Raw genomic sequence first — 24,981 nt, 5'->3', positions numbered from 1 at the left:
TGTTTTAGTTCCTTGAGTCACTTTTCATTCACACTTGCAGACCAGCCAGAGCAAGGACTAGCAACTGGGCTCTGGTCTTCCCTCCACCACTGATTTTCCAGCAATCCTTGGGCAAACTATCAAATCTCTGGGACTACTGAGGCTTAAAGGCCCTTTACACTCTTCTGCCAAAACTGGGGTGACAGGAAGTGGACATAACTTCAGTTTGCTGTAAGGCTTCTTTGAAAAGCCAGGATCATATAAAGAAAGAAGTAGGTTCCTACTCCACAGTATCTCAGATAGATTATTGGGTTCTGTGAACCAATCTTCCTGGACAGCACTGTTGATGACTTTTACATTTGGAATGACAATTAAGCATTGCAGAAAACAACCTGATATATCAGAGGACTTTCCACATTCCACTCTTTGGAAGTTACTTCTCTGCAGGGAAGCCTGGGATCGTGCCTATCATCTTCCACTAGCCAGCATCTGAAAACAGATGCCTGTCTGCTTACTCCCATCAGCCAGAGGAGGTATCCCTCCAAAGCTGGCGGGGCTGTACCTGGATAAAACCATTGTAAGAAGAGTAGAGGGGCACAGCCCACTGACTGTGGAGTTTTTCTGCCCAGCTGAGGAAGGGAATAGGCTCCCTTTCTTCTCACAGTGATCTGGCAACTTAGTAAGTTTCCGCCACCTCACCATTCTTTGTTAAGTGTCACCATCCTTACTCCCCCCAAGAGACATTGAGAGAGAAAGTGAAATACCATTTTTCCTTGCTTGTGTCAATGGCTTGCCTTTTCTCTTCCCTTCTTTCACTTATGACTTCTCTCAATCCTCTCCACGCCTTTTTCTCTATTACCTTATAAAATCTTTCTCTTGCCACACTAGCCATCGCTTTTCCCACTATGGTCTTGTCATTCAGGACAACAGGAGGACTGCCTTCCATGCAACTTCTTCCAGTAGTGTTTTAACATCAAGTTCCCAGGCAGAGGATCTGGGAGAATGAGAATGTGGGAGAGCTTGGAAGGTAGGAAAAGAAACCTGAATTACATCATGAGTGTGATGGAATAAACAGAATGATATGGCAAATTTGGTCAACATCCACTACATCCTACAGACTGTGTCGGGAGTATGCATGTGTCTTTGTGTGACTGGTACTGTTTGTCCATATAACATGCGTAGGTCTGCCACATGCATTTGTGAGCTGAAACACAAGCTGGGGAATCTTCACCTGAAAATAAGTTATTTCTAGATTTGTCTTAAGTCATACTCATTTCAGACCTTGAAATAATAAAATATAATAGACTAAAAGCAAAGCAATCCACCCAAATTTACGCAACAAGGATTTAAAGAGGTGCCTTAGGTGTAGAAAGACTTTGGATAGTTTAAATAATAGAAGCTGATTCTAAAATGGGATGAGTTGAATGCACGTGAGCAATTGCTGCTCAGATGAAGTTTCACAGCCTGATGGCACATGAAATTGCAAGATTTTAGCAAGTAAAGGAGCATAAACACTCTAATTATTAAAACTCAGTTATGTTCTTAGCGACTTATCTTGGTCATTAGTTCTAATCTGCAAAGCCTATTTGAAAACAGCTGAAGATAACAATCACTTTGTGTGGGCTAATAGTCAAGAGTCCTCAGTTGTTTAATGTAACTGACAGGCAACTCTTCTGTGTCATGCTTGCTTGGCTCTGGGAATTATCACAACACTGAAATTACAATGGCAGAAAATAACAGACCGCATGCACAAGGCATGTGCCTGCAGATATATGTGCAATTACATATATCCACAGGCAGCAAAATGAGCAGTCATTCCCTGATCTGTGCAAGGTCTTTCATCTCCTTTGGCCTCGTTCACTCACCACTAGAAGGACTAACAGTATCTGTTACACTTCAGGGTGACAAGCCCTGTACAGGGTAACATTTAAGAGACAGCAGTTGCTGCCATGGCTGCAAACTTTGTTTTCTCAATATTGATCTCAGGTAACACTGAGGCCCGGTCATCCTCTCCTCAGCAAATTGCTATCTGATCGTGTGTCTGACAGTGTTCCATGGGTAGTTCCAATTCTTTCCAGATCAGAGTTCTAGCTTTTCATGGCAGAAGGCAACCTGATACTCTGGCTTAGCTCCAGCTCATGCAGGACTGCCAGCCAAGGGAAAGGCTTCAGCAATAGGACATTTTTTCTCAGCACCTGTCTCAGAGTGCTCTGTTACAGAAGTGGAAAAAAATCTATGGTCACTTCACCAAAACCAGTTCCTTAATCACATCTTCTCCTTAGCACCTGCTTCATCATGCACAGCATCTTACAATTTGGCTTATTATTAGCCATTATTTTCCACAGCACTCAGCTTAGCCAGTCTGGGGGCCAGAGGTGACACCACTGAAAATTCCAAAACTGAGGCAGAGGTGGGCAAAAGGGAGACGTAACTGCAAGGCTTATGGGGCTCTGGTGTGCTGTGAGAGTGACCCAGGCCAAGGGTCTCACAAGCAAATCCCTGAGAGGGAGGATGAAAAGTCTACTGTAGTAATTGACTTTTGGATTTTGCATTTGAAAGGAGCAAGGTCTCCCAACACCATGGGAAGGCGACAGCTCCATGGTTAGCAACTAGACATCCCATCAGGCTGAGACACTGCTGCATACATCCATGGCTGGGGAGCTCCCCCTGTGGAATTGCCAGAAGACATGCAAAACTCCAGCTAAAGTGGCCAGTGCTTTGGTCCCAGATCAGCTAATTGGAGTCTGCTTTTGTCTTCACTCTAAGAAACACCTTTGCCAAGCATGTGGAAAGTTTCAGGAATGTCAAAGGACCCGTAACATGCTGTTCTTGGTCATGCCTTGGGTGTAATCTACTGCTAGGTACCCCACTATCTCACTCTGTATTCCCCAAACACTTCATAAACTACTCCAGCTTCCATTACGGAATTCTTCAGGGCTCTTTGACCATTTATCAGGCCAGGGTTTGATAGTGGCTTTCCTGTCTGATAACGCTGGTTGATGAGCTCCTCAAGCACCATTCCAAACCCTCCAACACATTCCTGTGTACCACATAAAACTCCCACTGTTTGGATTGTAGCCTGACCAGTATGTCAGCTTGTCTCTTTTCCTGACTGGAGCTCCCTTTTTCCTGAATGCTCTGCTTTTCTGGGTTGTTATCCTTCCCAGATTGCCACGATCTGTCGGTCTCCTTCTTGTTCTACAGCGAACCAATTTCATTATGTCTCCTTTTGGAGGGAGATTGTGAGTGTTAAAACATACTCACAGCCTATGGCAAACCTGTACAAATTCAACACAGTCCCAAAGAGAGACTGATCAGCTCTCTCCCTTCAACAGGAGAATTTTAGCCCTTGGCTGCTGCAGATGCTGGCCTGTGTGACACAGATGACATGGTTAATGTTCATTAAATCACTGACTGTACCAGCAGTTGGCAACAGAGTCAGACATTTAGCAAGGGCAGCCATGTAATGTTTGCACTGATTTCTGAAAGGTTGGGAAAGACTTCTACTGAAGACAGAACCCAGACCTTGCATATTTGCATTAAACATAACGGAAGGAATGATCTGAAGCCCCTAATCAAGGTAAATATGCATATGCTATGCTGGTAACTTAAAAGATAACAGGGCAAATTCCAGTCTCAGATATAATACTAGGGTAAATGCGGAGTTATTCTATCAATTCCTGCAGAGTTACTTGAGATCTACAGTTGTGTCTCTAAAACCAGAACGCAGGCCTTGGTCTTGATTTCGAACATTGCACATACTAAGTACTAGATTTATTAGAACATTTTCCCAGCCAACTTCGGGCAACAGCTATGGCAGTTGTCTTTTTTTTGTTGTTGCTTTTGATTTGGTTTTTTGGTTTTTTGTTTTTAATATCTGACCATAAGTTAAACCAGAGCCCCAGCATTTTGTCATGAGAAAGGACAGGAAAACTGAGTGGGTGAGGAGAATATTGGGAGGGGCATGCTGTAAGTACATAAGAAGGAATGTTAACAGGGAAACTAAAAATAAATGGGGGCTACAGATGAATCCTGATATGACCTCAATGGAGTCCCATTTTGTTTCCACCAAGCCACTGGCTTCATATGATCTTTCATAAATAGCTAAACATGCTCTAATTCACTAGGCTCTGTTCTCCCTTTATTGCTGTTCAGGGCCTTCTGAGCTAAAAATGAAGTTATCTCAGCTGCTTATATATTTGCAGTCACGGAACTAGTGAGGACCGTGCAGGGAGACTATGTTTCAGCTATACCAGGCCACTATAATAACAAGGATACCAGATCATCATTTGGACATATAAATTTTGGCACTGAAAACATGTAAAATCTTGCAGTAGATATTAAAGGCCACTTCAGTATATTCCCAGAAATCAGCTGTTCAAACAATAAAAGGGGGGCAGTAGTGAGATACAATCTCAAGGTGATTACCCTCTCAAATTCTTAAATTGTATTACCAGTGAAGTAAAACAACACTAAAGACTTCTGACAATACAGCTATCTGTTTAATGCAAACCTGCTATAAGAACGAGCCTGAGTTTCCTGTTACTTAAGGCACTACAAATGCCCTGATATTACACTAACATTCCTTGTTTCATCTCTCACGTGCAATAGTTACATCCAGACCCTTCACAAAGTTCTGCTTCTCCAACACTGAACTCCATTCCTCCACTTAATTGCATTGTTTAAATACAGACAAAATAAAGGACTGCTTCCCATTGATAACAGTGGTATTTGGATGACCCGTAAGACCTCGGCTTTAGTGTAGTTCAAGCGTACATAAAGAAGTGGGTGCAAATCTCTGGCCAGCACCAACTGTCCTAGACTGTCTGAAGTTACTAAAACTAAAAATATTTACATTCAGAGCAGAGTTGCTCCACCAGGCATCTGCAGTATAACAGGATATATAGCATACCGATAAGGACACAGGCAACTCTGGGAGAGCTTCCACATCAGTGCTTTGGTCACAGTACTGGACACTTCACAGGTTATGATCTGGAAGATAGAGAGGCAATCTGTGTCCAGATGGCCTTTATCCAGCTACTGGGAATTCTGGCTGGTTAACCAACAGACCAAATGAAGTAGGAAGTTATTTTGGGGGGCAGCAGGAGGATGCATTTGTATAGACAGAGAGAGAACATGCCATGGCCACCATATACCCATCACTGTGCCTGGCTGGGCACATAACAGAGTTTGGTCCTCCACAATGGCTGGCATTCAAAAGCTGAAGCTTGTGTGACACTGGATGCTGATTTATCCAGGAGTGCACAGAATTCAACATCAAAAAATGGAAGCACCTAGAAACCATCTCCATCTTCCTCAGACAACTACTTGAACAACGGTCCCCATGCTTTTATCAATTATTTGAACAGTATCTGAGCATTTCACACTAACGAGTAATCACATTTTGCCTAGGCATAACGGTTCCCCCCATAGGTCATCAAGGTGGTTTAAACTCATGACCACCAGCGTTATCACAAGCCTTGCACGGGAGTAAAAAAAAAATCCCAAACAATTCTATAAAAGAGATTGTTATGCCCTCATATAGGCCAATAAATGAGTAACAAAGGAAGGTGTTCTTTATCTAGGCTTACAAGAACATTCACAAAAAGAGGCAGAGAAAAGCGTTCTCATTTGTGTTTTGCTTCATCAAAAACCTTTGATCCCCACTATTGCTAAGCATTTCTTAGGCACTGTCCAAGTGGTACTGCAAGCAACTGAAAGGCACTGGTCTAGAAGCACTGGACAGGCCAGCTGGTGAGGCATTAACATCAAAGCAGTGAACACTGAGATGCAGAGTGGCAACATGCTCACCAATGACCTTGCTTCAACTCACTGTATATAGAGCCAAACTAATCTCTGATTCCTTACAGACATACACCTCTTTGTGTGAGTAGATCACTAAGTCCGTCCTTTAAGAAAGCCAAGATTTTTATCCTCATTTTACAGACAGAACAGAAATGGGAGCATTTTCTGAAGCAATCTGCCTACAGCGCCAGTGGTTAAGCTGCTGGATGAGAACTCAGCTTTGTACAGTTCCCATTTAGCCCTCCAGCATGAGGCCTGAGCTTTGCCTCTGTGCTGCTTCAGCATGTGCCCTGACAGCTGTAAAAGGAGGAAGCTGGGGGAGCACACCTATCCGTCTGTCTCTTTCTTGCTGCCCTAAGATATGTCCCTCAGCAAATAAATATTTAAGACTTCCCCGATGGAATTAAACTAATATGACTTCCTCATCCCTCACCCTAAAATCAGGGAAAATATGGGGACCTTTTGTATGCTTCTGGTTTTAAACTTTCCCATGAACATCATCATAAAATCTTTCCAGAAATTCCACCCCTTCCATCCCCCACGATGTATTTACAAAGGTGGGGTTTTCTTTCCTAATCTGCAGGATTGTGGAACTGGCAGTTCCTTTACCTATATCGTGTATGGCTTTGCTCCAAATTAGCATTGCAAGTAATCCCCAAAAGAGTTGAGATGTAGAGCAGAATAGCAGGCATTTGACAACTGTTATCCTGAAACCAGGGGAATATACACTGCCTTTTTTCCAGCCCTGCTACTGTATTCCTAACAAGCTCCTTACAGCATAGACCAGCACTGAGCTGCCCACACCAACAGCAGGCAGTCTGTGTGGTGGTCAGCAGTGCACCTTCTACATGGGAGCTCACAAGCAGAGGTGAGTTCACTCTTCTGTTACAAGCAAACCAGAAGCTACATGCATGTGATTAACCAGAGGTACTTAGTACCAGTAGTCAGTGCCTGAAGCTTACTGTTCCTCAGAGTATATGCAGAGTAAACTAGGCTCTCCTTTGCAATACCTGGAGCTATCTTCACAGATGTGCTGAGATTCAGAAAGTTTGCAGGCAGATAAATAGTCTGGCTCACACCACTAAGAAACACGCAACTTTGTTCTGAAGGTTTTTAGCAGTCAACAGAAATAGCACTTGGGAAAGGTCAGCCACTCATCTTTCTGGGCCCAATAACAATAACAGGGCCAGCAAGGTTGTTCTGCGATGACACCCACGGTGAATTATGACCTGCAGAGGTTGTGTGACAGCAGGAGCAAATAAAACGTGGTAATGCAAGTCACAGCTTGGACATTGCACTCCTTATGGCAAAGGGATATTATTTTCACCAAATACAAACACACAAACAAACAGCCAAGAAGGGGGTGGGGAGGGGAGCAGGAAATGGACCGACGATGCTATTACTGGCATGATGATTCTGTGTCTTTACAAAGCAGCGAGCTTTGTAACAAGATGCCCACTGTGACTTTGAACCACAGTATTGCTGTGCATGCGTTTGACAACGATCATGGAGAAACAGTGAGATCAGAAGACCAGTGATTAGAAGGGTTCACTCTGAATGGATGTGCCTAAGCAAAGAGATTCCGGTAAGCAAGCAATTAGCTCTGTCTCTTAAACCTCCACTTCTGAGCTGCATAGCACCTCACTGGAGCATTGAAATGAATGTCTGAAGGTCCCAAGATCAAGACATTGCAGAAGAAATTGGTAGCTTTGACTCTTGTTCCAACTCTGCTGTGGGTTTTGTGTGTGACCCTGGTCCAGCATTCAAATTCCTATCAAACATGTTGTTCCTGCTCATCCCTGCTTCCTATTTTCCCTGCTAGAGGTTACTGTCCCTTCAAGTCTGCACCTATGGTCCATTCCCAGCAATTTAGGTCACTTTTAGCACTTTCAGTAGAAACCTACCAAAACCAAATTGATTCTGAAACATTCTCCCAGAATTCTGGATCTGCTCCATCCATGTCCACTGAAAGGGATTGGTACCTAATGTTCCTCACATCAATGGAAAAAACAAAATCTATTAACACCAAGCATGAATGACTTTCCAAGTTGCAGGGTACTGCCTAGAGCAGATGGCTGAATGAGATGCTTTCTAAACACTTAAACTCAGAGAACCTGTGAGAAGCCTGAACGCAGAAGGAGTAGCCTCAATAACAGATTAAGATAAAGAGGAAGCCAAAGGCCTGTGAATTATGGTCACACAGCACCTACAAAGGCATTTAAAATGGCTAGATTTGGGATGAATCTAGGTACTCTGAATGGCTCTCTGGAAGAACTTCTCACTCCATCAACAAGATAGAGACCTAGGGAGACGTAGACTTTTAAATGATGCACCCAAGCCTAAAATATGAATACTGCCACTTACAGCTACATCAAGAGGACCACGCAAAGCCTGGGAAGGTAGATACTGACTACATCCACACCCACTGTGCATGCATGTGCCGAAAAACTCCTCAACCTAATCAAAATATCATTGCATATTAAATATTTTTCAAGATTGGTATGGTACTCACTGTCTTTGTTATTGTAATCTAGGGGGAACAGACAAAACATTATGCAGCTCAACTTTCAAATGTATGTGCTGACCCACAATCAAATTTTGGAAGCAACTCCTGCTTTCCCCACAGATCAAACTGACCTCTCTTTCTGTCTCTACTCAGCACTCCCAACCCACACATTCAAAGCCATCATCAATTTTAACCTCCCAGTCCACTCTAGAGGCTGTATAGCACTCAGCATTTGTCACATCTGACACATTACATTTTCTAAGTACTGTGAATCACCAATCAAGATGAGTGGCAGACCATTTTCTTGGTTTGAAAACTGGCCTTACTTACAGGCTGATTCAGATCCTTGAAAGGAGCCTTCCCAATGCTCTCAATCGCACTCCAGAAACTTAGGACCACCACTCATGTCTTCTCCTGCCCTCCAGAATAAGTTGCATTCTTTTGAATGCATCTCCCTTAACCTAGAGTACCACTGGAAGGCACCCAATATGATGAGGTGTACAGCATAAGCATCTCTGGAGAACGGAATGGAATGCAAATGCCTGAGAATATAGCATCTGAGAGTAAGACATGGCATAACTCTAGCATCTTGAGATGACAAAGTGATCAGAGTAAAGCAGAGAGAAGTAAAATCCGCAATGTGAGCTACCATCAACCAGCTAAACACAAGAATTGCAACGACACAGCCTAGATTAAAAAGAAGAGATAAGAGAGGGAAGAGAGGGAGGAGAGAGAGAGAGAGAGAAGTCGTTTCTCAGGAGAGCAACCACAATTACCAGTTTGTTTTTCAGTGGGATTTTAAGCCCAGGATATCAGGCTCTCTTTAGTGCTGTCTAACAGGAATAGGGGGCATCTCCCACATAGTGAATAGCTGAAGGAGAAGGAAGATGAACTCTAGGAACTAGATATTTTAGAAGTCAGACAGAGTACAAGACAGTCTGGCTATGAGATATTCCCTTATGGAAAATATTCCCCTTGAGAAAACTCACCGCTTAAGTTTCTTTAAGGAGTTTGTAACAGAAGCAGCATCCCGTGGTCTACAGCGGACCATCCTTTTTAGGTGTCATGGTTGCAGGATTGCTCCCTGTCTGCTAAGGCTCTGCCTTGGTGCTGGATATCACTGAAAGGGAGAGACAAGGAAAGTCTCATGACCCAAACAAAACTCAGGAAAAAAATAACCTTGCAGAAAGTTTTAACAGGACACTGGGTCTGACTGTGTATTCCAGACAGTAGAGGCAGACATCTGGTCACCTCCCTTGAGCTGCTCTGTAGCAGTAAACACACTGTTAGAAACAAAGCCTATGTCTTAGGAAGGTCTGTTGGGTCTGTGTGTGGCAGGGTTTTGGTAGCAGGGGAGGGAGCTACAGAGGTGGCTTCTGTGAGAAGCTTCTGGAAGCTCCCCCAGCTCCAAGTTGGACCCGCCTCTGGGCAAGGCCAAGCCAATTAGCGACGGTGGCTTTGCCTCTGCTAACGTATATAAGAAGGGGAACCTGAGAAGAGGACAAGCGGTGAGGGAAATACCTCTGCAAACACTGAGGTCAGTTGAAGAAAGGAGGAGGGGTGGGGAGAGGTGCCCTGGAGCAGAGGCCCCTCTCAGCCCGTGGGGAGAGGGCAGACTGTCCTCTGCACCCATGGAGGGCACTGGGGGAGCAGGGGGAGTGTGAGGGGGGGAATTTAGGAGCAAAGCTGAGCCTAGGAAGAAGGGAGGGCTGGGGGAAGGTGTTTTTAAGATGTGGTTGTATTTCTCACTGTCCTACTGTGATTGGTAAATTAAGTGTTGACATTGGTGGTGTTCACATTAAATTGATGTTCTTTTTCTTCCCCAGTTGAGTCTGTCTTTTGCCCGTGACCACAACTGATGAATGAGCCCTCCCTGTCCTTGTCTCTATGCTCGAGCCTTTTCTTTCATCTTCTTCTCCTCATACCTGAGGGGGAAGGAGTGAGAGAGCAGCTGTGTGGTGCTCAGCTGCCCTCTGGGCTTAAACCAGGACAAAAACTTAACAGGAGGTATGGACTGGGGATACACTAGATAGTGCATCTGACTGCATCTGAGTCAAGATCAAGCCAAGGCTGACTTTGGGCTAATCACTTCCTCACCCCATGTCTCAGTTTCCCTATTTGTAAAATGGAAATGATAATATGGGCTTCATTGGTGTTTGAAACTCTACACTGAGAACTGCTGAAAAAAGCTAGAGATGTCTGTAAGGGTGGAAAAGGGCTCACTGCTTCCTTTAGTTCTGGCAAGGAAAAACAAAGCAACGGCAAGAATAAATGATGCTGGAGACACAGGAGGCTGGTTCACAAGTCCAACATTTTAATGCATGGAGTGTAAAATTGCCCCTTGCCTCTCTCTTGCTTTAATGGTGTCTTTCAGAGGCACTGCTGTCAAGATTCAAATCCCCTACTAATGCCCTCCAAAGGATCCATTCATTGCTTGCAGATGTCACTGGGTGTTCTTCTCTCTCCGTGTGATTTACACCATTGGGTAGGTGATGACAAAATAATTAAGCTCTGAATCAATCAGGTATTTGAATTTCCTGTAAATATGGCGCAACAGCTGATCCTCCTCACTGGTGTCTACACGGGCTGTGTAAATCCTCACCTGTATGCATGAACAACAGTCATGTCTCTCAGATACATGGAGCAGGCTCAGCCCATTAAAGCTCATGGCAACAAGAAGCCTCTGTGACTACTGAAGAATCTAGAGAATCCCAGTTCCTTGGTTTTGAGAAAAATCTTGAGGTTTGACTCTATTTTCACTCCAAACTGACTGAAAACATCATCTCCTGCCAAAGAATTTTTGGGAAGAGCAAGGTTTCTTTTACCCCCAGAACTGATACATCCCTGGGATCTGCACCGATCTGGGAGGATCTACTGAACTCAGAATCTAGCACGTAAAGTAGCATGACAGCATGACCTCCGAATCTAGCACCAGCTGCAGTTGTGGTCTGGCCCCAATTCAACACAGCATCCCTGAAGAGTGAGACATGTTTATATCTTCTTGCAGTTTAGTGGGATTCAACCCACCTGCCTCAATTTAAGCACAGATGTAAGCACTTGGCCTGAGAATCTCTAGCTTGAACTAGAGGCAACAGAGGGAACCCCAGTCTAGGAAGGACTTGTGGAATTGTGGGCTTGTTATTAAATTTCTATAGTATTCTGTATGTGGCTAAGTAGGCTGGAAAGCCCAATTTCTGTGAGTGGTTCTCAGGGTCATTATACTGCTAAAACATAATACAGGGAAGGTAGTTAACATTTCTGTAACTGACCTTTCTATGGGCATGGGGACCTCACCTTTCTCTGGGTATTGGAGAGAGGACGGAAATGGGAGTTTTGAAGCACAAAGTCTTACCTTTATGGTAGTCAAAATGCATTTCCTTTCTGCACGGTTTTGTAGCAGCCTCTCCATAAAGGTGACACTTAGAAATGCCCATACTTCCAGAAATAACAACCTCTTGCATGATAAGATGAGCTGTAACAGCTCATCATCCAGCAGCTGATGGTCATTAACTCAAGTGTTAATTTCTTGAAAAAAAAAAAAAAGAACAGTTAGTACTACTGAAGAGAGCTTGTGAGCACAGTAACTAGAATTCGATAAACAAGAGTTTCCCAATTTTATCAACAGAAGGGACTGTCAGTAATATTGTACCTTGACATTAGCAGAGAATCAGTTTTGTACTGTCACAACAGCATATGCTACAGTAATTGCCACTCTCCCGTTAAGATGGGAGGGTCTCTTGTGCGTTACATACCATCGTAAGAGACAGGCAAGTCCTAGTACTGTTAGAAGATGCTACACCCACAGTTCATGCCATGGTCTTGTTTGACATACTGGAAATCATCCCAGATTCAAGAGTAGATCCAAAGACTATTTCTAGAAAGCTTTACAGATCTCTGGTGTTTATTGGAAACTCTGCAATACAACAGAACTTAAAGAAAGCTGTCAGCAACCATCAGGTATAAAGCCATGTACTTCCCTCAGGCACGCAAAGACCTGATGCTCATTTACATGGGTCAGCCGTTGCACACCTTTGGTGACACACCCTTGGTGATGGGCACCAGTTAACTTACATGTGCTGTAAGACATTTTGGAGAAAAACCATTAGTGTAGGTTGATGCAGGCTACAGCTCTGTAAGCAAACAAGGTGTACAGACTATTTTCCTCATATGCAGATTTCCCTGCAAAAGGGTGGGGTTCAGAAAAATCTGAAAGGCTAAGAAAGTTATCAGTTACTAAACATGAAGGTGTCTAACCAGAATAAGCCTAAAGCTTTCTTACAAAAATGACATTTTCCTGCCTGAAAGGTTCTTTTTTTCTCACAGCTGACATTACAACCACCAGTATTTCGGGTGGTTTAGTTTTATGGGGGCAACCTGACATCAGCCTGATAGAGAAGACCAGCATAATGGGGACTGTAACTGAACAAGGAGAATTACCTGAACTAGACTATAGCTGGAACACAGGAATGGCTCGCTTAGGAAAATTACCCTCTGAACATAAAACTGGAGCAGTCAGGAGTTCCTATGGATGACTGCTGTTATGCAGAAGGCCTATAGGATTACTTTGCTTAGCTTTGTGATACTGCAGTAAGATGCCACCATCGTTTCCCTTACCTGCAGAACATGACAGTAGGCTGGGAGGAGGTTGGTGAGGGTAGGTCTCATTGTCCAATCTGGGTCACTGAAATAGCAGCTCCGTAGACTGATGCTCCTGACTGGGATCTCCACTAGCAAGATCCTGGCTAGGTGATCATGGTTCATGACTCTTTCAAAGAAGAAGTTCACATTCAGTTTTGGGGCTTTCTTGGCCAAGTTTGCCCACGACATTCCCCAGACCACTTGTCCATGAGGGTCATGGATATGACATTGGATATTCAAGGTGCACAAAGAATGAGCACTCTGCTCCCGCAGGATGTCCAGCAGTTCATCAGAGATACAGTTATAATTGAAAGTCAGGATGACCAGGCTATGGAACTTGGACACAGTTTGGTGGAACAAGGTGCTGCTGTAGACAGGAAGGTGGAGACGGAAGAAATCCTCAATATTGATTTCAGATACAAAGCTTTTATCTCTCAAGCAGGTCAGAGAATTCAGAAGCTCACAGCCTTCTTCCAAGGTTACTCTTGCTCCTTTTAAGTTAAGATAATCAAGCCATTTGCTCATTCTTCTCAGGAAGGTAGCTAAATTCTTGATAAACTGAACCCTGACCACATTTTTCCAGATCAAGCGGTCTAATTCCAGATACTTGATGCTCAGGGATACTAGACGACTGTTACACTCACCCAAGTGTGAAAGAAGACTTCTCATAGTCACTTGAAATTTTTGGGTAAAAGCAGTGTTGTAAGGATTCAATAATTTGACCTCAAGGTGCTCCAAATACTTGCTAAATTTCTTGGCATGCCGCAGGGCACTCTGAAGCTCCAATGTGTGTGCCCTTGATGGTCGGCCATAGAATGTGATGGTTCCGCTCCTCCAGAGGGATCCCGAGTACAGGGCCCAATTCCATTTTCTACAGACCAAGGCAGCCCAAGTTCTGTCCCTGTTGTCTAACCAATGGAAGACACGCCTCAGGCAGACATCAGGTAGATGAGCCCAGCAGATCTGCTCAGGTTCACTGTCATCTCCCATTGAGAAGACAGTTTTTCACTTCTGATTGTTGAGTCAAATCTAGATGAAGAAAGCTGTGGGTAGATTTCTTGCCATTCCCAACAGAACAGGCTTCCAAGCAAATGGATGAAAGTTTACTGCTTCACATCCAAAAAACAGTGATCCTTTCTTTGCCTCTGTACTCAAGCTGTCAGCATCAAACAAGCTCTTGAATTTATAGTCTAACCTAAATCAAAAGAAAAAAAAAAAACAGAAAACAAGAGTGAAGGACTATTACAGGACACATCTTTTAACTTTTTGGCCTTTGGTCTAGCTAAACAGTGAAATGGTATCAGTTGCTGATAGAGCAGCGACAGCCTCTAGAAACCTTTGGTTAGCATCACCTGCAATTGATAATGGTTTGTGGCCTGCTGCCTAGTGTCTCAAAGTATCCAGTGCTTTGGGGTGTGCACACTTGAACAGTACTGTCAGCACAAAACTAGTGCAAATGACTTTTCTTATCCTTCTGGGGTACAATTATCTGAAGTAGTACCCTGCCATAGATGAAGGTACAAACCCTGTTGAGAGTAATAAGCAATATAAGCTGTCACTGTTCTCCAATGGACAGGGAGAAGGCTGGCAAGTCAGAACACCAACTGGGTAGTGGTAAAACACGTAAGTAAACAACCACAATGTAAGAAGTTACCAGTTCCACTCTCAAGGCTGGACTGTGTAAGCAGTCAGCTCCCTGCGCACTGTTCCAGCTCTCAGTCTCCCTCCAGAGTTCAAGATTTGTTTTCTTTACCTCAGATCCCTCCCTCCGCAAGGGTCAGCCGTTGTCATGGAGCAAAGAGGTCACATTTGTAATGTCATGGCAACAGAATTTATGCAAGGACAAACAGTGACCAAAGCTCACTTGAGCCAAGTCATTTTGGCTAAGTTAAAAAGGAAAAGAAGACTTGTTTGGTAGCCCCTTCAGAAGTGAGAAGTACAGGCCACAACCTACAAGCCAGGTGCAGGCTGCATGTCTTGTCAGTTTTCACCGGCCAGATAAATGGATCAATAAACCAGATAAATGAGCAATAAACGGCCAAAAAGGGAAGTGATGTATCCTCTGTCTTTTCAGCTGTGAAATGCAAACTACATCCCACTGGCCTATTAGGTGCCTGTTTTCATGAGGCCTTTTACAGATCAAGCTATTAGTTGGCTCTGCAAACAGCCAAAGGGCATGGAAAGCTCATGTTCTGTTAGTACCCTTGCAGAGGCAAAAATTCAGAATGTATTTATTTCCCACCTCTGTAGGGCATGTGTCTTATGTCCACTTGGTAAATCAGTCCTTAGCTCTTGGGGATGAAACCGGAAAAAAATCTAGTGATACCTTCTTATGATCTATTCCAAAATCAAGGCTTATTGGCTGACAGGACTACAAGATGCAACTCAAAGTACATGATGTCAACCTCCAAACAATCTATCTTTCCTCCTTTGTGCATGCTGTTCTGTTGGGTAACAGAATTGAAATGGATGGAAACAACAGAGGCACCCCAAGATGAATTTTAAATTTACAAACAGGCATGAAAGGGCAAGCTGACTGCCCAGTTCAGCTTCAGCCTGCTGCTTCCCTTTTGGCCTACAGTTCTGTCACACATTACCTCTCTGCCTGTATGCTGCTGTCTGTTCAATTAGCATGTCTATTCATAGTGATTCCCCCTCCCCAACTTCACATCCATAACGCCAATCCAAATCCCCAGCTCTCAAGTTAACCCTTTGAAACTGAGCATGTGGATCTCATCCCCACCTGAATCCACCTCTTATATTTAGTACCCCCATCTTCCCCCATCCCCCTGCCCAAGAGCTCTTTGTTTTATAGAGCTGTCAGTCATTTAGAAGGTCTTTAAATGAATGATTTTGCCTGTCCAAAGATCCAAGCCTCTTAAAAGATGGTGGCTCAAGCTGCAGGTTGCTAGTGAGAAGAGCCCAAAACTTTCCCTATGGAGATGGAGTGGGGGGGAGGGCGGAGGAAGAGGCATAACACATCTGCAACTACCTGGAAGCCATAAAGCCAATGGGCAGAGCAAAGCAGAACAGCATATAAGGCTGTAACACACAGAAACAGCTGTCTATTAATAAAGGATATTTATTGAGCTATACTTGCCTGTATTCTAGTGTGTGAATACAAAGGGGTGCAAACACCATCATGTAGAAGTTTTTTTTAAACCATAGTTCTTAGAAACTTACAGAAAGTATGTTTATAAGCCAATGGAGGGACTCAAGAGGTGGCTTGGCTCCCCCACGGCTCTAAGCCAAGTCCTATCTATGGAGGCATCTCCAGCTGTCAGCTCAGAGTTTAACTTCGTGGGGGGAAACCAAACCAAACCTTTGGAAAAAAAACAGAAGCTGCTACAGCTCTTTTCAGAGCAATTTTTCAGGTAGAAGTGTTTTAAAGATAAAAGCTTTGCATATCTTGTTTTCCTCTTCTGTGGCAAGAAATCTACCCACAGCTTTCTTCATCTAGGTTTGGCTCAACACCCAGAAGTGAGTAAAACAAAACAAAAAACCCCCAACCCCGAACCAAACCACATTCTCTGTACATGGCCTTTCTTTGCTGCAGAGGACATCCCAGATGGTTTCCAGTGTGCAGTCACACCAGCTGTCTCCTCCAGCAACAGCTGCAGAAGCCTGTGGAGAAAAACCAACCAAACGAAAACCCCCTAAAACGCCGGCTCACACCTGCCAGGAGCCCTGGCCTGGACACCCAAGCGGGCACCCCTTTGCTACTCCTGCCCACACGGATCTCTAGGCCACGAAATCCGCGGGGGGGGGGGGGGGGGGCAGCAGCGCTGCCGTGCTCGGTCCCATCCGCCATCAGCGTCCCTACAACACCAACATCTGTGCTGGGGGGGGGGGGGGGGGGGGGGGGGGGGCACCTACCGGCACCTACAGCCGCCACCGCCTCCTCCGCTTTACTCCCCATCCTCGCCACCGCGCCCGCCACCGCGGGGGGGCCGCAGCCCGCCCGGGGGCCCCCAGTTGCCCCCCAGGCCCGGCGCCCCCCCCACCCCCGGGGCGGAGCCGCCGCAGCTGCCGCGCAGGCGCCGAGCTGCGTAACGCGGCCGCGCGCGCGGGGCGCAGCCAATGGGGACGGGCGGCTGCAGCGGCGCCAATCCAGGGAGCCGGAGCGGGCGGGGCGCCCTTCAAACGCGGCGGCGCGAGGAGGCTCCTGGGGCAGCGGCAGCTCGGTCCCGCTCCTGGTCCCCGCTGTGAGTACAGCCCCGAGCAGCCCCCGTGCAAGAGGCCCGAGCCGGGCTCCCCAGGTTTCAACCGTCCCCGGTGGGCGAGATCCCGGCATCGGCCGCTCTCGCGCTGTACCGCCGCGCCAGCCCGCGCGGCGCGGAACCGCTTCCGTTGGCCGGGCCGCTGCTGCGGGGAGCACCTGCCACGGGAGCGCAGCCCTGCCCGCGCGGGAGGGGGCTCTGGGGGGGCCGCGGCCGGGGCGTGCCCGAGGCGCCCGGCGCCGAGCTGCCCGCGGCGAGTTCCCGGTGGACCGGAGCCCCGGGGTGCCCGTCTGAGAACAGATCAGCGTCGCCCTGGGACGGCAGCTGCGCCCTTCTGGGCGTTTCTCCCGAGTAGTATTTTTCAGCATAAATTAACCAACAGTAGTTAGCAGTTTCTCAGGAGGAGGCTGGATAGGCTGCGAGGAGAACTGACTGGTTGCCCGATTACTAGTTTTTTCCTTGTTGCCACATGCAGGAACGTATTAAAGGTGTTAATATCCCAGACACCTTCAGGATTAAAAGATTTCAATAAGCCTTATTGCTTTCTGACACAAATAAGGACGCTTGTTGAGATGGAGACAATTTGGGAGATTAGAGATAGTAAGGAGGGTCAGTGGGCTTTCCTAATATGTGGTATAACTATGGTAGAGACGTCCCCGCTTTTTTTTATTAACAATCTGCAAGGAAGTATTGGTAAAATTAATTCACACTCAATTCAGATTGCTAAAATAAATTTGCATTTAAACTCCTTTTTAGAAGTAATTCACTACCAGTATCCTAGCTTGATAGCTAGTGAAAAGATTTTAAACTACATATATGTTTAAGTTGTCATATATCACATAGATAACAGGCATTTGGGCCCTTCCCACCCATATCTGCTGCCAGTAACAATCCTGGGAGTTTCAGGATTTACGTATCCAGAATCGTAACTGTGACTTAAGCCTGAGCCTTCAGTAACTCAGGCAGGAGTCAAGAGTAGCTGTGTAAATTTGTCCGGCAGTGGAAGGCCATTTTGATTAACGAAGGCAAAAACTGGGATATGAGACCTTAGTCTGAGACACCAACAAGAAGCTTGCACTTACTGAGCATGCTACCTTGCAAGCTTGAGTCTCACAGCTCACCAAGGTCTGATGTCCGGTGCTGGAAATGCAGTATAAGACTTCTTCATGGGCACGCACAGACCTGAACAGCTGTAGAAATCAAGGCTGTTCTCCAAGTAAAAGTCTTCTCAGCTCTGATCTTGTTTCAGGCAAATATAACTGAATACATTGTATGACAATTTTGATTTCTCCTTTTTCACAGTGCTCTGTACCTTGCTCTGTCTAATTCTTGCTCTCGTTCTGATTGTGTTAGAAATAAGGTTGACAAAGAACTGGAACGAGATGATATCTGTGCTCCAAAACGTCAAGGCAACAATGGCCTGGCGGAAACACCAGCTCCTAGCTGACTTCGATGAGAATGAGAGCCCTGTACCTGACAAATTCAAGAGAAGAGCTTCTTCGAGTTCCCTCAATACCATCCGCATGTCTCTAAGGAAGCGAGTACCATTAAAGCAAGTAGAGCTGAATTTTCGTAAGACCCCAACTTGGCAAAGTCTGGAGGCAAGACAAAAGCGCCAAACTCTTCAGCGTATTAAAACAACAGCAAAAAATGCTTTCGGAACAGTGTCCCAGGTACTTTGCCTTTGCAGTGGAGCATGGATAGAGTTTAGTTTTTGCTTCAACTTCAGTACTAAGATTTCTGGACTCTACAGAACGCTGCATTCCTAAGAGTCTATGCCACACACTTGCACACCCCCATGCTTGTCTCAAAATGTTTAATATCCTTGCTAAAGTACAGATAGGCAAATTAGGGATCTGGCAGAACAGGGATGAAGGTGAAAAGAAGAACTATGAGATGTAGTTTCATCAGAACTTTTATTACTGAATAAATGCTTGTCCCCTACTGTATTTTATCATGCATGGCAGAGCAGCCTTCTCAAGGAGGAATGAGGGTAGAGACTGCCATTGCTTGCAAGTAATTGTTTCTGAGAAACGTGTAGAGCTTTGGATTTAATTTTTTTTTACTCCTTTTCCTGTACCCATACTATTTATTAGCATGTTCTTCATTATAGTCAATCTAAATTTGCACTGACAAAAACTGCTAGATGGTAGCAGGGTAGCAAACTCAAGCTTGTACTTCCCTTTGGTAGAGACCTCTGATTTTAACCGCATCAATTATCTGTGAGGAAGCCTGGCTCTTTCCTGCATAAGAGCAGCGGGAGCTCTGTTCCAGTGCCTACTGAAGTTCTTGACAAGTTCCAAGGACTGGGGGAGCAAATGACTCCTCCAGTGCAAGTCAGTACAGAGGGTTGATAAGCACTCATGCTAGACCAAACCTGATATGAGAATGAAATCTAGGGATTCAGCTCAAATGTTCCTTGTTTTTCTGGTTCCACACTCCAGGCTAATTGAGTTCATTTAGCATAACATGACTGTCTAATGCTTCTTTCAGAAAATACAGAAGACTTACCAAAGCCCTGTCCACTCGATGGTGACCCCTCCAGCTGAATCCATCAGCAGAAACTGTGCAACCAGTTCTACCAAGAAAAGAAGTACTACACCTCGAACCCTTTGCCATAAGAAGAGTGTTACTCTGGCAGCCAGTTCCAAAGACACCCCAAGATCCAGCAAAAGAGCCTTGCTTGGGCCACCAAGGGTGTCAGAACGTAGAGAATGGAGGGGTTTCTCATCCTGGCTTGGTAAAGATGCTGTCTCTCTCCGGAGATCAAGAAGAGCAGCAGCACTGAAAAGCCCTTATTCATCACCTGCTCCTGTCAGCAGAAACCTGTAAGCCACATTCTTCTGTAAACCTTCTTTCTTTTTTTTTTTTAATTACTATAATTACAGTATCTTGTAAGGTGAAAGGCAAGATACGAAGGTTGTTATCCTATTCCCCTGAAAGGGTGTGCTGTTTGAATAGTTAAGAAAGTAGTTACAGGTCCCTGTATAGACAGGGACCGAGCACTACATAAAGCTGAAACATTGCCATCCAGAGGGACCTGGGCAGGCTGGAGAGGTGGGCTTGTGCGAACCTCATGGAGTTCAACAAGGTCAAGGGCAAGGTCCTGCCCATGGGTCTGGGCAATCCCCAGCACAAATCCAGGCTGGGTGAGGAGGGGATGGAGAGCAGCCCCAAGGAGAAGGACTTGGGGGGGTTGGTGGGTGGAAAACTGCCTGTGAGCCAGCAACGTGCACTGGCAGCCCAGAAAGCCACCCGTGTGCTGGGCTGCACCCAGAGCAGTGTGGGCAGCAGGGCGAGGGGGGGATTCTCCCCCTCTGCTCTGCTCTGTGAGACCCCCCTGCAGTGCTGGGTCCAGCTCTGGGGGCACCAACATCAGAAGGACACGGACCTGCTCGAGTGGGGCCAGAGGAGGCCACGAAGATGCTCGGGAGGCTGGAGCACCCCCCTGTGAGGACAGGCTGAGAGAGTTGGGGGGTTCAGCTGGAGAAGAGAAGGATCTGGGGAGACCTTAGAGTGGCCTCCCAGGACTGAAAGGGGGAAGGGACTCTTGATCAGAGGGGTAGGGATAGGACAAGGGGTAATGGTTTTAAACTGACAGTGGGGAGATTTAGATGAGATCTAAGGCAGAAATTCTTCCCTGTGAGGGGGGTGAGGCCCTGGCACAGGTTGCCCAGAGAAGCTGTGGCTGCCCCCTCCCTAGAAGGGTCCAAGGCCAGGTTGGACAGGGTATCTTTAAGGTCCCTTCCAACCCAAACCATTCTACGAAACTTAATTTTGTGTTGTGACAAGAATTTTTTAAAGATCACTCTCCCAGTGGGTGAGTTTACACCATGTTTCTCAGCACCAGTCCCCGTCAGACACTAGAGATACACCTGAGTTCTTTGCTGATGCCTTTCCGGTAAAGAAAAATGTTCTTGTTGCATCTCACTCCTACTTAGCTATAACTTTTCCAAAGTTGCTATTTGTATTGCAAAGATACCTGGAATAGCTCTGCTTATGCTGGGCTCTTGAGAGAGTAGAGAGATTCTTGCCTTAGAGATTTAATACAAATTAGATAAAGGGTTGTGAGCTAGGGAAATACTTCATAATGCACACACAGGTTTCTGTTTTGGTTGAAGTCACACAAGAAATGTCAAAGTTAGAAGCTGAATCCAAGCCTTGTGAATCTGAACCCACTGTTTGAATTGGAAGGCAGCCATCTTGGGGATGAATGGAGGTGTGAAGCAGTTGGTCAGTAGAATTAAAAGCACGATTGCTACAGCCCTAAAGTCCTCTGGGTAAAGTCTGGAGGTAACTAGAGTTGTTACTGTAGGGATAGAGGCTTGGGTAGTGTTACCTAGTCAGTCTGTTCTGTTTTATCTTTAGTAATGACTGTTCTGTTTACAGAGAGTTTGACTGTGAGTTGGAGCTGGTCTCCTCAGGGATTTGCCAGCTGAAGCGTATCTCCCAGGCTTTTGATGACGCCATTGTGCAACAGGAGAGGTAAATACCGCTAACTGTCCCTCAACTTTTAGCAACATGTTTCTTCCCACTTGGACGTTGCCAGTTGCAGGCTAAGTGATCCCTGTAACTCAGGATGAGGAACAGCTGCAGAACTTTGTCAGCTGTAATGTAGCAGAGCATTTCTTGTGCAGATTAAATCTGCAGTATAAACCTGTGCAGGCTAAATCTGCAGTTTGACTTGCAGCTTCTAAAACCTGTCAAAGCTCTCCTTGCCTTCAGGTTTCTTGCTGTGGAAGTCAGATTTTTCCCAGCAAGAGCCTACCTTTGACCCTGTGTGATTACAGTACCTCCCTGCCTCTGTCTAAAAGAGGTGCCAACCCAGGCTGGGGGAATCCCACTGCACTGACTGTCATTGGTGTCATTGCGCATTTGTAAGAAAATCCTTTTAGTAGGTAGCATTGTATTCACAAATAGTCCATGGTACCCATAACTCAATAATTTAGAGGATGCAGAAGCCTCTTATACAACACCTTGGTTAATCCACGAGGTGGTAGGCTGCTGTGTTTGTAAAGGTTACGTCATTCTGAGTTAGACATATTAAGACAGTAAAAACTAAAGGTCAGAAGTCTTGTCACAGGGCAATTCCCTCAAGCTTCCTCTCTTAGAACATTTGACGATTTTATGTCACGCATTCAATAATTAAATGTCAAGCACCCAAAATCCTCTAGAGAGGGCTTAGCATCAAGTACTTTTATCTACAAAGAGGTAAGGGCTTAAAATCCTATGTAATTCCAGAAATTAAATTTTTACCAATGGAACCATTTCCAGATAACTATAGGTTAAATTTGTATTAAGTTAATGATCATATCCATTGAAAGTTCACTAAATCTCACTCCTAATATTCTCCCATCTGTTAGTGATATGACAGTTTCTCTCATTCGTAATTGAAGATAGTAACCAGGTAAAGTAGTTGTTCACTTATCTTGTCTATACCTGCATGCATCTGTGGTGAGAAAATCTGCTGTTTGGAGAAAGGCTTATTAACTGATGCTTCTTTAAAGTATTATTATGCAGAACCACAGGGTTCTTCCCTCATATTCACTGTGGCGCTCTGCTACAGCAGATCATTGTGCAGTTGTAGAACTTCACCTCTACATTGTGTGTTAGTGAAACCTTGTGGGTTTGCAGTGAACTGAAAGTTGGGCTTCTATGCAAACAGCAGCTTTTCTCACCCAAGACCAGAAAACTACTGGTACTAATGTCTTTGTAACTCCACCTCAGTTCTCACTGATTACTAATGAAGATCACAAGGCATGGCAGAACATTTACCCTGAGCTGTCTAATTTTACAGCCTTTCTTTTCCACCCTTAGCATTGTCTTAGCAGTTAAGACCATGCTGTCACAATAACAGCAGTTGATACCTGTATTGCTGGCATTTTTAAACACACAGTTGTACCTAAATGGATGGGAACAGGAATTTGTTGCTGTAAATTTCTAAACATCACTTCTAGTGTCAATTCATTGAACCGTTACTGGGTAAATGCCTATTACCTTCACTGAGATCTGTATTTTGACATTAGTATCTTCACCCATTATGCTGGAAGTGTTCCTTTTGTTAAGGGAAAGTTACATCCTGAATACTATGTCCTATTTTAGCAACAAAGATAGGTGTAAGACATTGATTGCTGTAACTTTTCAGGAAAAATGAGAGCAGTTTCAAATGCTTGACTGAAGCTTTAAACAGTGACGTGTACTGCTTGCACTGAGCAATTTGGTCCAGTTGTCCTGCATGTGTAGATGCACACAGTGTGCTCTGTCACTGGCTGTTTTCTAGGTCGCCTACTGGAATAACTGAAATAAACTTTTTTTGGAGGTGCCCTTACAGTCTTGCATATGACTTTCTGTTCTGATAGCCAATTGCCATGAGTGTTAGTGTTATGGCTCCCTTTTCATCTTTTCCATGATGAAACAAACCTTGATCTCAAACTGTTCATGGTTGCCAGCTTCAGTTCTAATGTTTTTCATTTTGATAAATTGGATTATATCGCGAGAAATGCTCCTGTTGCTCATTAAAGTATTGCAGTACTTTATTTGTGTACTGCCATTTATGCTCACTGAAGGTAACAAAATATTTTCTTGCTAGTTTTTAGAACTGTTACACAGTGATAGCGTACACGTCCCAGACATCTTCCTTGCTCCCATCTAACAGTTTTCCAGCAATTTATGTGACCAGTTAATTAACCTTACTGACTTCATGCTGCTAATGGCAGTTGTCTTGTTCTTCTGCAGGCAACATGCAATATCAAACTACTACTGTCTAATGACACAGAACGTACAGTCTGCGCATCGATCTCGGAAACTTTCTCAAGCTATCAAAAGGCAAGCGAAGAAACTCCATCGAGCACTTGACACCTAGACACAGATGGCTGTAACTATTGTTAGTTTACGAGCATAAAGGAGAGCTCTGTATAGCACTTGAAAGGGTGCACTCTATACATTGAACAAACCATTACATTTTATAATCTTTCTTGACAAAGTAGCTCAGGACTTCCCTTGCTTTTTCTTTTCAAGTTAACAGGAGAATCAAAATTGTACCACAGTGTATTATCTCCTGCGGAGATGAGGGACCATCTTGAATGTGACTTTCATAAGGCAGTAAGTACTTTGAAACTTATGTTGAACTGACCAGTAGGAATGGCCAGAGTGAGGGCCACAGACTTATGAATACCAGTATTTAGACTGGTATCCAATTGCCATGAGTTCTAATATGAGTACTTTGCATATTAAAAGTACTGGTCTATTATTTTGAAAGCCTAACATTTTTTTCTGTACACAAACAAACCAAAAGGTAACATCATGTTTACTGGAAGTTAATGGAACAGTAGTGGCTTGTTCCAGTTCTGACCACAACTGCCATTCCAAGGCAACAGGTTTCTGTGGAGTCACTCCTGCCACAAAAGAGGAGCGACATTAGGACTCTAATTCATGGCCTTAAGGATTAGCCTAACTAATCCTATCTTAAGTAATTGGGTTCCAGACAAATCAGAGCAACTTTTTAAATTTGCTGCTGCTGTAAACAGCATCTTGGCAGTAGAGTTAAACATTGCTTTTGTACTACAACATCTGTCTTTTAGTTATACACAGAAATTAGTTACTGCAATTAATGTAACCTCTTACCACTACTGTTACTAGCTAATATCACAGTGCAGATATTTTATCTGATGTATACTAAGCATTTGATACTTGCATTTAGCTTCTAATTACTTTTTTTAAAAAGTAATGTTCATTTGACAAGCCTTTTTTGGTAGGTGATTCAGTTTAACAAAGTCTTTCAAACTAAAGCAGATTTCTCAAGCTTCTAGAATTCAACACCAGGGCTGTTTTCCA

The 24,981-nt window shown here is 44.7% G+C and overlaps 2 protein-coding genes across 2 annotated transcripts; one reads left to right on the top strand and one right to left on the bottom strand.

Annotated features, from left to right (window-relative positions):
• Positions 1 to 10,582: 10,582 nt before the first annotated feature.
• On the bottom strand, positions 10,583 to 16,933 carry FBXO39 (F-box protein 39). The gene is given in 5 exon segments (XM_074844796.1): positions 10,583 to 10,892; positions 11,643 to 11,800; positions 11,803 to 11,815; positions 12,905 to 14,123; positions 16,805 to 16,933. Coding segments are annotated over 4 exon segments (1,314 nt in total). The 5' UTR covers positions 13,919 to 14,123; positions 16,805 to 16,933; the 3' UTR covers positions 10,583 to 10,763.
• Positions 16,934 to 17,085: 152 nt separating this feature from the next.
• PIMREG (PICALM interacting mitotic regulator) lies at positions 17,086 to 24,243 on the top strand. The gene is made up of 5 exons (XM_074844956.1): positions 17,086 to 17,133; positions 18,502 to 18,821; positions 19,642 to 19,976; positions 21,538 to 21,633; positions 23,884 to 24,243. Exons 2-5 carry the CDS (start codon positions 18,531 to 18,533, stop codon positions 24,008 to 24,010), a joined length of 849 nt encoding a protein of 282 aa, XP_074701057.1. The 5' UTR covers positions 17,086 to 17,133; positions 18,502 to 18,530; the 3' UTR covers positions 24,011 to 24,243.
• The last annotated feature ends 738 nt before the right edge of the window (positions 24,244 to 24,981 follow it).

Source organism: Strix aluco, chromosome 19 (genome assembly GCF_031877795.1).
Source record: "Strix aluco isolate bStrAlu1 chromosome 19, bStrAlu1.hap1, whole genome shotgun sequence".
NCBI lineage: Eukaryota > Metazoa > Chordata > Aves > Strigiformes > Strigidae > Strix > Strix aluco.
This window is presented reverse-complemented; position numbering and strand designations above follow the sequence as displayed.

Excerpts from the sequence above, each read along its gene's own strand:
- PIMREG (XM_074844956.1), top strand. The coding sequence starts at position 18,531 with ATGATATCTGTGCTCCAAAACGTCAAGGCAACAATGGCCTGGCGGAAA. Across the intron at positions 18,822-19,641 it reads CTTTCGGAACAGTGTCCCAG|AAAATACAGAAGACTTACCA; the intron begins GTACTTTGCCTT and ends TGCTTCTTTCAG. Across the intron at positions 19,977-21,537 it reads GCTCCTGTCAGCAGAAACCT|AGAGTTTGACTGTGAGTTGG; the intron begins GTAAGCCACATT and ends TTCTGTTTACAG.